Here is a 13,153-nt window from a genome sequence, read left to right as displayed (position 1 = left end):
CAGAACTTCATTACCAAAACATAAAAATGCATAATGTATCTTGCTAATACAAAAAGATAAACTCAGCTGCAGTCAAAAGCAGACAGCTATAATAAGTTATATTATAATTAGGTAAGTGTCCTTTTATTTTTAACCGCAATTTTTTTTTAGATTGCTCTGCTCACGTTTTGTTTATATATTAAACCAATCAAATAAAAAATAGATGATTAATTTTCCAAGTTATGAAGCATTACTTCAGGAACATCAGGAAATTAAATCAGTGACAGATCTGCATGAGGATTTCTAACTAAGGTATGTGTAATACATGGCACTAATATGGTAATATTACAGTGTACAGGTGAAGCAACCAGAGATATGCTCTGACTTTCATTTCTTACCTCATCATTCCTAACACTTAGTTTCCCATTTAGAGTTAATGAGTGTACAGTGTTTTCAAGTAACTATCCGCAATTACATCCCTCCTGAGTGCTAACACTTCAGGCAAATTTGTGCATGTATAAATACAGTTGTTTTTTCCTATGTTTCACTTAGCAGTCTGGAACTGAACACATCACTTTATCAGCAGGTCACTCTAGACCTTTGGGGTCCGGAATCTTTTCGTCAACAGTTTTAGTTTAGCTGTTGAGTACCAGTAACATCAGCAAATGCAGCTCTCCCATTATGCATCCTATTCACCCAGCTACTCATGAATTGCCAGGTCAGAATAGACTCCACATTGCTGGGCAATTCAGTGGCTAAATTCCTGTTGCTATGGAAACTGACCATTGTTCCTTGCCATTGCTTTCTGTTTCTTACCTGATTGCTAATAATTTACCCCATAAATATGCCATTTCTTTTAAGAGTGCTTCAACAAGGTCGAGAGCTTCTTGGAAAACTATTTGTAAGCATGCCTTTCAGGCTGTTGCACAATGTTCAGAAATGAACCAGAAGGCCATGCTGAGCTCTCAGAGGGTTGTTGTGAAGAGCTGCTGGGATATGACTTATTATCCCAGGAAAATCCCGGACAGCATCTGCTTGAGGACCTCTCTCCACTCATTGCTCCTGGGAGGCTCCTCCAGCCTGCACTGCACCATCCTGCTGTCTGCCTCCTTGCCTTCCAGAGGGGAGAGCAGGGGTATAATGTCCCCTGTGCTTACTGCTGGGATCATACTATTCAAGGTGCTTTGTTGGCAGAAGAAGGGTTTGGGATGCCAAACATCAACATTCCGTAATATCTGGTCTGCACCACATATACAGTACTTCCCAAGCACAGCGCTCTGCAGTGAAGGGCAGTTTCCTTGTCCTCTTGTGGGCCCTGTCTACTTACACCCTCACAAGTTGGTGGCAGGGCCAACTGAGGAGTCACACCAAATCCACTGCAGACAGCAAGGCCCGGCTTGGAACCTCCAGCTACTGTTGCCAAAAGAACCTTTCCTGTGGCAGATTCCTGACTCTAACCAGCAAGGCTCTTCCTTCTAGCTCCTCTCTCAAAGTATAAAAAAGTTACTGAAGGAAAAAACAAGGATACAGAGGAAAGGATAAGGAATAATAACAGATCTGAGAGCAAGGCAAAGAGGTCCTTACCAAAACATCTCTGCCAGAACTGGGCTTTGCAGCATGTGGAAAGTGGCTTCCATGGGGACTGCAGAGCATCCTGGGGTCATTTGGAGGGAAACTGCTGGACAAGGCTTTCCCATGGTACAAGAAAGCCCCAGCCCACAGGCTTGGAGTCCCCTTTGCTGTAAGAAGTGGTGTGTGCATCTAAGTAGTGTGGAGGGAACTTACATTCCACAGAACTGAGCAGACCTCAAACAGCATGAGAGATGGAAAGACGCAGAAGTCAGGCCAGCACCACTCTCACTGCAGCTAGGTAGGGCCACACAGACTGGACCTAGAGGCTTCAAAGCGTTTTTACCAGTCTTCTTTACTCTGTACAGTCTGCAGTCATCTGTAGTTCTTATTTCCCAAGGTCCTACCCAGAAATGTTTTATTAATCGTCTCCCATAGATTAAAAAAAGTGACAGAAAACTGCCATGTATTCTGTTTCATCAGCTTTGTGTAAACTTCTGGCTTTTAAGACCTCAGTTCTGCTTTCTTCTAGGACTTTAACCAGAGCAGTGGGGCAGGCAACTTGACAGCTGAAACCATGGCATGAGTATCAGTGCGATGATGCTGAGCTGAGAACATCACTAAGGCACTGCGCAGCCTGGAGGCCTGCCTGCCCTCAACAGTGCTGCTGCACTGCTCCTGCTCACTGTATGCACTCTTGACAGCAAGATTTTGCTTTCTGACAGGACACTTCGCAGTACCAACAGGTACTTTACAAATCGGAGTAAATTAAGACACTCTAGGACACCAGTTTCAACTTCTTTTGAGAAGTATAGCTTCCAGCACTGGAGCAATCTGCATGCCTATTGCTATCCTCGAGATACTTCTATTCAATCAATACTTCTGCCAAGATGTACTTTGCGAAGGGCCTACTGTAATCGGCAGTTCAGTGTAAAACCTCCACAATTTTTGCTTGGAATTTCTAAATGTGCCTTTCACTTGGTGCCAACCCTCTCCGCCGATCGCTGATTATCAGGCACAATAAAATCAAGGGCAGCTGCAGGAAAGGTGAGCCTCACCTGAACATGTTAATAATTCGAGATGAGTAAGAACTACCCAAAATTTCCTCCCCTTCTTCCCTCCAACAGCATTTAGATGGTCCACAAAAACACTCCGCAGCGGGCCCTGCTGCCTCGCTCTTCTCTCTCGGTGCTCACTGCTATTGTTCCACGCCCAGCCTGTCTCCGTAGACAGACTGACATCGGGACAGGCAGAACAGGACGGGGGCGGGAGGAGGCGGGCAGAGCTCGGGGTTGAGGAGGGGGCCGGCCGGCCGGGGCGGCTCCGGGCCGGCGGGGAGCGCCGGCGGGGAAGGGCTGCGGCCATCTCAGCCCCGCCCGACCTGACCCGGCCCGGCCCGGCCCAGCGTAGCCCGCGAGCTCGGGAGCTGCTGCCACTGAGCTTCGGGGGAGGGAGGCAGGTACTGTTCCCCGCGGGACGGCCTTCTGTCCGGCGTCGGTGCGACAGTGGGTGAGGGCTGTGAATCCCCTGTCCGGCCTCCAGGGAGCTCCTGTTCGGAGCTGGAAAGTTGCAGAAGGCGGCGAGCGCAGGATGCGGCGCGGAGCGGCGGAGCGGTGAGTGGCGCGCCGAGCGCCGGGGTTAGGGGACGCCGGTCCTCTGCGAGCGTTCCGGAGCTGTCGGGGTTGCACTCGGACGGCTCCAACGAGCGCTTTGTCACATCCTTCCCCTGGAAGTTCGAGTTGCTGAGAAATTAGAGTTTGCGAACTGAGTGCTGATTTTTTGGGGGTGGGAGGAAGAAGTCGAGAGCAGCAGGGGCCGGCAGGGGGGGGAAGAAGTGAATATGCCTTCTTTTAGCGTGCTTACATGCAGGAACAAAACTGGACGGGACTGCGAGGTGCCCGTGTGCTATTCGGGATTACAGAATGCAAACGGATGTCTGACTTTCAAAGCCAAAAAGTAACCATTTGCTAAAGGCCATAAACTGCCAGAACATTCACTTCAAAAACATAATTATTTTAAAATTTATTTGAGTTGTCCAAGACATTGTTTTGCAGCAGATGTTTGTTGTCTCGATGCTGTTTACATTGAGCATGGCTGTTCTTAAAAGCCTTTTCTTAAATTTGACTAAATTTGACACACTGCCAGAGTGTGCCAGAGAAATTACACACATTTAACTATGAAGGCTTTAAAATATACAAAGGTTTGGCTATGAATATACATTCTTGTGTTTCCCTTTTTTGAAAGGGAATTTGAAAGGCTTTTCTGAAAATTGTTGTTTGTGGCCAAAGCATATGGCAATGTGTGGAAGACAAGGAAGAACAGGAATGTGTGTGGTGGTGGTGAAGGGGGCTCTGGTCCATTTGGGCATGTATTTTTATGGATGATTGGAAGGTAGGAAAATACAGAATCCAGATGACTTGCAGTGGGTGTCTGAAACTTTACTGCATTTTATTGTGTTCTGAAGGGAAATGTAAGGAGCAGTGTATTAAGTCGTTTTCACTTGCGTTATATAAGATTGACTTGGGGCTATCATGAAAATTGTTTGGCTCAGTGTTTTGAAAATTCATATTTCTTATTTTTGCTGCTGTAAATTGCACAGTGACTCATGAGATGGCGAAAGCCCTTTACTCCCTGTGGGTCTCTGAGCAGAATGCCTGCTGAGAACAGAGGTATGTTGCAAAATGTGAAAGGGTGTTGGGAGTCTGCATTATCACAGAATCACAGAATGGCCAGGATTGGAAGGGACCTCAAGGATCATGAATCTCCAACCCCTCAGTCACATGCAGGGCGACCAACCTTCACATTTAATGCTAGACCAGGCTGCCCAGGACCCCATCCAATCTGGCCTTGAACACCTCTAGGGACAGGGCATCCACAACCTTTCTGGGCAGCCTGTTCCAGTACCTCACCAATCTCCCTGATATCCAACCTAAGTCTTTCCCTTCCTTCAACTTAAAACCATTTCCCCTTGTCCTGCTGTTATCTACCTTTTCAAAGAGTTGATTCCCTTCCTGTTTATAGGCCCCCTTTAGGTACTGAAAGGCTGCAATGAGGTCACCCCACAGCCTTCTTTTCTCCAGACTGAACAACCCAGCTCCCTCAGCCTGTCCTCATAGGGGAGGTGCTCCAGTCCCTTGATCATCTTTGTGGCCCTCCTCTGGACCCTCTCCAACAACTCTCTGTCTTTCTTGTACATGGGCTCCAGACCTGGATGCAGTACTCGAGATGGGGCCTCACAAGAGCAGAGTAGAGGGGGACAATCACCTCCCTGTCCCTGCTGGCCCTGTCCTCTTCTGATGGAGCCCAGGATACCATTTGCTTTCCGAGCTGCAAGAGCACACTGCTGGCTCATGTTTAGCTTTTCATCTATCAAGACCCTGAGGTCCTTCTCCACAGGGCTGCTCTCAAGGACTGCTCCTTCCAGTCTGTATGGATGCCTGGGATTCCTCCGGCCCAAGTGCAAAACTCTGCACTTTGCCGTGTTGAACCTCAGCAGGTTCACCCGGGCCCACCTTTCTAGCCGCTCTTGAGGTCCCTCTGAATGGCATCCCATCCTTCCCCCGTGTCAACCACACCACTCAGCTTGGTGTCATCAGCAAACTTGCTGTGGGTGCATTCAATTCCATCATCGATGTCATTGATAAAGATATTAAAGAGCACCGGTCCCAAGACAGACCCCTGTCTTGTCATCAGCTCCCTACTGCCTCCTGGTACTGGGAGTTACACAGTCCCGGAGGAAAACTGCAGGTTGTCCTCAGCAGCCTTACCTAGACTTACCTGTGGTGAGCCCAGCTTCCCCCCCTGTGCTATTACTATGTCTGGGAAGAGTAGTAGAGATGTACCAGGGGGCAGAACTGAGAGTTATTGACTTCCACGGAGAATTGACCTTTCCAAGTGGGAGGCAATATGTACCCCATCAGACTCTGGGAACATCATCTGTGGTGGTGATCTCTACTGCAACTTGGAAGGGTGCATGACCCTATAGGATCTTGGACCTCTGCAAGAGAAAACACTAACAGCTACTAAAATCATAAAATGTAGCAGTGGACAAGAAGGTTTGCCAGCACGGGCAGATTGCAATGCTCACAGCCACGCTTCTCTCCCGGCTGCTCCTTCCATCCTCAGAACAGGCTGGAAAAGAGGCAGCTGAATTGTGCTCCACTTGGCTGTGGTTCTTGGCATTGTTCCTTCATTTGAACACTGATTTGGCCATCGTGTCCACAAGGAGGCATTTGCTCTGTGATAGAAGAGTACAATATCTCTGCTTGGAAAAGTCTTACAGAAACATGCATTTTGTTGTATGTGGTGTTGTAACAGCACTCAGTACAATTCTCTCAAGCAGTCTGATGCTAGTTAAGTTGTCATTAATGAATACTTTTCTAATCAAATATAATTGTTTATTGTACAGTGACAAGCACTTTGCAATTCATATGAACAGTGGCATTTTGTTGTAAGTCAATACAATGAAAGACTGTGATAGTCTGTGATAAGTGTGCAGATTTTAACTGAATTACAATTAGATTGAACCTTGGCTGAGGTGAAGCTCAGAGCTTTGCTGTTCATGCTTTAGAAAAAGGGTCAAGAACTTGTGGGCCCAGTTCAGATCAGAAGAAATGAATGAGGGGATTGCCATCTTCAGAGAGAAAAAGACTTATAGCTACAAGAGATAACTGTGCTTCCTGCATATCCTCTCCCTGTGGTTCTCTCCACCAAAGCATTTTGGACATAGAGACTAGAATGGGCAAATAATAATAAAAAATCACTCTCTCAGACAATCATTTTGATATATTCTGAATGTAATAATGAAATTATGTCATGTCACCATAAGCTTTTGTCAGGTTCATTCTTTTCTGAAGGAGAGAATCCAGGAAAAGGGAGGGTGGGAAAAATGAGTTGGGTCATCCTTTACTCCATTTACATTCAACTGGGACTTGCTTTGCTCCTCCTGTCTTCTACAAGGCACTTCAAATTCCACTTCCACTTCTCAAGTGTCAAAAATGATATGCTGGAATAGCGGTGACTCAGGAGCTTTTGTGATCTTCAGAAACCTGTGTGCTTTCCAGTGAAAGTACATACACTCCAGTGTTAAGCGTAAGCCTACTGACAGTAAGCCTGCATACCTCAATTATGTAGAATAATTAAGAGAGTCCTTGCACTGTATAGGTCAGAGGTTGAAAACTGCTGGTGTACTTGTTGAGGCTGAAATCTCTAATTCATCTCTTGATGGCCTTCTTTTGAAAGTGCCTTTCACATGTTTGGGAAATACTCATGGCCATTTTGTAAATAGTATATATATATATGAGTTCTAGCTCTCATAAATTCCTAAAATTAAGTTACACTAGGGGGAGGGCGGAGCAATAGAAAGTGACCTCCCATGTAGCAGAAATTTTATCTTCCTATTTTTCCTGAATAAAAAAAACCACACAAATTTGCTTCCAATGGAACCAGTTCTGTTCTTGTCTTCATCCTCGTTTGGTAGCTGAACTGAAAAATTGGCTATCCATTCAACCTTACTGCATGCATTTGAGGCATGAGCACTGATTCTCATTGAAGTGTGCAGTGCCTGTCACATTTCGGTAGAGTATTAAGTGCTTCTGTCACCGCCTGATATTTTTATAAAGCTTTGCAGATCTCTTCCAATACTTATGCATGGCAGTGCAAAAAAGAGGTAGGAGAATCAATCTGCTGTGAAAATGCATCATATCAAAGTCTATGGGAAAATGCTGCAATTAATCTAAGTCTCCATTTGAAGAACAGAATTGGAACAAGACTGGTCATTATAGTATTTAAAAAAGAAAAATCTTAAATCAGTGTCTTGTATACATACAATGGCTCTATGTCCATGTGGAGAACAGTAATGAGTGGTGTCCTCCAGTGGTCCATCTTGGATCTAGTCCTTTTCATCACAGTGGGATCGAGTGCTCTGTCAGCAGGTTTGATGATGACACAAGCTGAGTAGTACAGTTGATGTAGCAGACGGAAGGAATGCCATCCAGAGGGACCTATACAGGCTCAAAAAGTGGGCACAGATAAACCTATTGAGGTTCAACAAGGACAAGTGCAGGGTGGCTCAGGACAATCTCAGATATGAGTACAGACTGGGAGAAGAGCTCATTGATAACAGCCCTGCAGAGAAAGACTTGGAAGTCCTTATGGATGAAAATCTGTACGTGAGCCAGCAGTGTGTGCTTGCAGCTGGGGCTCTATTCTGGGCTGCATCAAAGGAGGGCTGGCCAGCAGGGTGAGGAAGGTCATTGTCCCCCTCTACTCTGCCCTTGTGAAGCCCCATCTGGAGTTCTGCATCCAGGTCTGGTATCCTGAATACAGGAAAGATGGGGAGCTATTGGAACAGGTCCAGAAGAGGGCCACGAGGATGATCAAAGGGCAACTCTCCTGCAAGGAAAGATTGAGGGAATTGGGCTTGTTTAAGAAGAGTAGGCTTCAAAGGAGACCCCATTGTTGCCTTCCAGGGGCAACAATGAAGGATTTTATTAGCAGGAGGGGGACCTACTTTTTACATAATCTAATAGTGAAACAACAAGGGAGAATGGCTTTAAACTAAAAGAGGGGAGATTTAGGTTAGACATCAGGCAGAAGTTTTTTACTCAAAGGGTGATGAGGCACTAGCGCAGGCTGCCCGGAAAAGCTCTAAATGCCCCATCCCCAGAGTTGTTCAAGGCCGGGTGGGATGGGGCCACGAGCAGCCTGATCTGGTAGGTAGCAATCCTGCCCAGGGCTGGAGGGTTGGAACCAGATGATCTTTAGAGATCACTTCCAACCAAAACTATTCTGATTCTGTTTTATGCATATGCATGTGTTGCATACACAGCATAGAAAAAAAAGTGATCAAAAGATGTGATTGGCTATGTTTGTTTAAAAAATGATAGTTGTAGGTCAACTAATTTGAATTTGAAGTAGGGTTAGCTTTGTGATGAATGGCTTTCAGAGTGTCTCCTTAATTGCAAGTAGCACAGTTTCGGTACTGTTAAGTGTGGGAAGCTATTTTAGGCATTGGCAGTGTGCACAGTGGTCAAAATTTGATGCTTTGTTAGATTCTTTGCTACTTTAGATCTCTATGGAAAACTAAAAAGCAATAATTTTGCCTTGCTACTGCTCAGGCAATGAAGATGGGGTGGTGTTTTGGCAGTGCCACACACACTTCGGTCTTTCTGAGATTGCACCAGTTATGGTGCACATAGGCTTACTGGGAGCTTTTGTTAATACTTCTCCACCTTCAGCTTATTAGCAATACTCCTGGTTTTTTTTGTTTGTTTGTTTTATGTTTTTGTTTGTTTTTGGACTTGAAACACTTACCAACAGTTGGTATCATATTTCCATAGCAGAATTGCACCCATGAGAAGCAAGACCTATGGCTTCCTTTTCCACCAACTTGATATATGTGTGACCTCAGAACTCCATTGTAGCCAACATCCCTCTTGGATACAGGGCCTGTATTACAGCTTGAGCAGTCACACAGGCTATATGGGTGATGTGTGATGACAGTGAGATTTATTTTGCATTTGTTTTTATTTTCAGAACCTGATTTCTTAGCTGTTTTCCCAAATTAACATGAGAGACTCGCTGGATCTGGGAATATCCACTACCTGCCCAGAGGAGAACTTGGAGGATTGTGGCTTGATCTCCCTCTTGTGGAAAATTACTGGAACTAAATTCTCGTGACATTAAAGAAGAAACATCCAACAGCAGCTAAGAGACTATGTCAACAGTTACTGTGATACCTGCTGCTGTTGTTGGTACTGAAGGAAATGAGGAAATGGACTCTCTTATTGTACTGCATTATAATTACACAGGAAAGCTTATTCTGAGGGAGAAGGCAACTGATAACATAGACTTTACCACTGTTGCATTTCTGATCCTATGTAGTTTCATAGTCCTGGAAAATCTGATGGTGTTGATTGCCATTTGGAAAAACAATAAATTTCACAACCGCATGTACTTTTTCATTGGCAATCTAGCTCTCTGTGATCTTTTAGCTGGGATTGTTTACAAAGTAAACATTCTTATGTCTGGGAAGAAAACTCTGAGCTTGTCCTCCACAATTTGGTTTATTAGGGAAGGCAGTATGTTCGTTGCGTTAGGAGCCTCCACCTTCAGCTTATTAGCAATAGCTATTGAACGACACTTGACAATGATTAAGATGAGGCCTTATGATGCAAATAAAAAATATAGAGTGTTCCTTCTCATTGGAACCTGCTGGCTTATTTCAATCTCCTTGGGAGCCTTGCCCATCCTTGGCTGGAACTGTATAAACAACTTGCCAGATTGCTCAACAATTTTGCCTCTTTACTCCAAGAAGTATGTTGTATTCTGCATCAGTATTTTCATAGCCATTCTGGTAGCCATTGTTATCCTTTATGCACGCATCTACATCCTGGTAAAGTCCAGCAGCCGTAATGTCACTAACCACAACAACTCAGAGCGGTCCATGGCACTCCTTAGGACTGTTGTGATCGTTGTTAGTGTCTTCATTGCCTGTTGGTCACCACTGTTCATTCTGTTCCTTATTGATGTGGCCTGCCAAGTCAGGGAGTGCTCTGTCCTATTCAAAGCCAACTGGTTTATAGCTCTGGCTGTCATCAATTCTGCAATGAATCCTATTATCTATACTTTGGCTAGTAAGGAAATGCGTCGAGCTTTCTTTCGCCTTGTTTGTGGCTGCCTAGTGAGATCCAGGGCAGCTAGATCTTTGCCTATTCAGCCCACACCAGATCACAGCCGAAGTAAATCCAGCAGCAGCAACACCCAGAAGCCAAAGGATGATTTCCCACAGATGAGCATTCCCTCACGTGTCATTGGGAAACATGAATCTTCATTTTACAATGGAAGCTTCTGTAAGTAAAATACTCCTCAAGACAAGGACCTTTCTGTGGTTTAGAATTAAACTACAAGTGTAGTTTAACTACTTGTGCACTTAAATTTTAGGGGGAAACACTAAACAATTATTTAACTTTAAGGACTTCATCATCAACAGTCATTTGCTTTGCGTGTCTTTCAGTAAGGCATCTGATCCAGAAAAAAACTTTTCACGCTACTCAACAGCCAGTTCAGAGACCATGCACATCTACTGACACTGTGACCATGATGGCATTACATTGTGAAACTGTATTGAACACCACTTGATCCTTCAGGGCATCAGTAAAACCTGTTACATTCACTAAATGTTCACAAAATAAATAAAACTTTATCATTCACTAAACGCTGCTGATAATTAAACAGTGAGCCTGATTTTGGCTGACTCAGAGAAAAGCTCATTCCATATATTGGGGATTATAATTCTGTCTATGTATCTTGCTGTTATGTTAATGGCCTTACTTGTATCTGGTATAAATAGCTGTATATTTGTACAATACCTTATTAAAAAGTCATTGACTGGTAGAGTTAACTGTATTTTAAACATTATATTGTAGTATAGAGTATAAGATGACAAATTATAGTAATTGGTAGATGTGTTCCAAAGGGGATTTTTAAAATACATGAAGTAGTAGCTTTAAACTAACAAACTTTGATGCCATATCAATGCATTATTTTTGTTTCCACTGTTGCTCAAACTTTTCATGTTTAATGAAAGACAACATGACAGTTGTCACTGACATTTCACAATTTATTTTAAGCATGCAGTAGTAAATAACTATTGTGAGAGGTTATATATGTTTGCTATTTAAAGCAGTTAAAATGTGACCCAACCATACATAAATCAAGGGTGTGTACTATTTCAATGCATATATTTTTACTTACTATTTTTAGTGTATTTAAAAATGCATGCAAAACCTATGTAAACCTGTGTACCTTGTGAATGCACTACCTAAGCTGAGATTCTTTAGTTTCTGAAGCAGAGATGTATCATTTCAGAGAGCAGTGAACCACAGCCTGGTTCTTGTGGAGTTCTTTGTTCTCCCTCTGGGCGCTATCATAGCATGGGATTGTGAAATAAATTCTTCTTGGGAAGAGGCCCCACCAGTAGGATGAGATCCCATTTTCTGGCAGTGGACATAATGCTTCTATCGTCTCTGAGCACTTTTGTAGATACAGGAGGGAAGATGTAGTACAACAGAGTCATGCTGAACAGCATCTCTCAGTTTATACCAGACTCTGCCTTGGATCTGGAATGAAAGCCCATTCACTTTGGAAGACCTTCCAACTTTTGAGGACCCTCACAAACATCCTTTTGAGGGGCTGGTCCAGAAAACCTCTATGAAAACACCTTTGTAGTTTAACACTGCCTTACCAGCCTCAGTATAGGATGCTGTTTGGCATCACTAAAACCTAAGACCTAGAGTAGATAGGACTTCATAAGCAGAAGTCTTATATATAAGGACTATATAAGGACTTCATAATCATAAGTTTATATTCCCAGAGAGGTGGCCTGTGGTACTTCCATCCAGTTACTTTACATCTAGAGGCTTTGGTGTAGGCTTTCCCTTCAGTGGAAGGGAAATACTCAGATTACTTCTCAGTGAAAACATCTAACTTTCTTGGACTCTTTTGAAGATTCCTGTTTAATGCCTCAAACCACACATCACCTTAAGTACTATCAGAAGAGGTTGAGGCTTTTTTAATTAATAACTTGTAGGAGCTCATCCTTAGCTTGAGTCTGATCTTAATCATTATCAACAGCATTAAGACTTTCCAAGCATGTACAGTGCAGAAGTGATGTAATGCCTTTAAAATGTGGAGGTTTGCATTGTGATTATCTTTACAAGTTAGCAGTGTACTTGTAAATGTTTTCTTCCTTTTAATGAAGTGTACGAACAAAGAGCATAGACTGCATTTGAACAAACTGTGAAAGAGAGTAGTAAGTATGAATACCTTCTACCAAAAATGGTATAACACAGGGCATATAGAGAGAAAGAACCAGATAAACAAAGCGTACCATGAACAGGAGCATAAACTGCAGATATGGACGAGGTCAGCAACTCTGTAGGTTTTTTTACAAATAAAACTGACAATATTGTATTGTTGTGGCTTAAGTTCTGAGATGCTACAGTGCTATTTGTATGTATTTTCAGTCTTGAAGATCTGCCTTGAAGTTACCTGTTTGGAAACTGCCTGCTAAAATGTTAATGTGCTCTAAAGTGCTAGCTTATGAAGTGGTGGCATGTGGCAGCATTTCTTGCTTTTTGTAAATGAGAAAGTCTGAAAAGACAGGACAGCTGATGAAGAAAACATGGTGGCTGTTCCACATCAACCTCACATTGTGTTATGATGTTATGTGATATTCCATATTTAAGTGAAAAATAAAAATTTCAGTAGCCAAAATCTGGAAACATGCCTGTAAGTATGAGTTGTGACATCTGGATACTAGCCTTAGCTGCTGTTAGTTGATGCATGATACAAGCAATACAAGCAACTGTTGGGAGACATCATTATATGTCAATAATAATTAAAAACAAAAACAAAAACAAAAAAACCCACAACTCTCACTCCACTTTCTCTCTTATTTTGGGAGGTTTTTGTTTTTGTTTTTTAAGTTTTGTTTTTAAGGGTAGGAAGTTGGAAAGTGGGGAAGATTTCATTGCCCAGGCATACTTGAAGCAGGTTCTTAATACTCATGCTTTTTCACAGAACAGTGATAATAAAATCTACA

The 13,153-nt window shown here is 43.3% G+C and overlaps 1 protein-coding gene across 2 annotated transcripts; it reads left to right on the top strand.

The window, feature by feature from the left end:
- Nucleotides 1-2,746: 2,746 nt before the first annotated feature.
- S1PR3 (sphingosine-1-phosphate receptor 3) lies at nucleotides 2,747-13,153 on the top strand. 2 transcript variants are annotated; one of them, XM_031605468.2, is made up of 2 exons: nucleotides 2,747-3,161; nucleotides 9,085-13,153. In XM_031605468.2, exon 2 carries the CDS (start codon nucleotides 9,266-9,268, stop codon nucleotides 10,406-10,408), a length of 1,143 nt encoding a protein of 380 aa, XP_031461328.1. In that variant the 5' UTR covers nucleotides 2,747-3,161; nucleotides 9,085-9,265; the 3' UTR covers nucleotides 10,409-13,153. The 2 variants fall into 2 exon arrangements, with proteins under 2 accessions (XP_031461328.1, XP_089987825.1); XM_090131699.1 differs by lacking the exon at nucleotides 2,747-3,161 and adding an exon at nucleotides 3,185-4,217.

This window comes from Phasianus colchicus, chromosome Z (genome assembly GCF_987193195.1).
Source record: "Phasianus colchicus chromosome Z, bPhaCol1.hap1.1, whole genome shotgun sequence".
NCBI lineage: Eukaryota > Metazoa > Chordata > Aves > Galliformes > Phasianidae > Phasianus > Phasianus colchicus.
The sequence above is the reverse complement of the archived record's forward strand: the minus strand, read 5'-3'. Positions and strand labels throughout refer to the sequence as shown.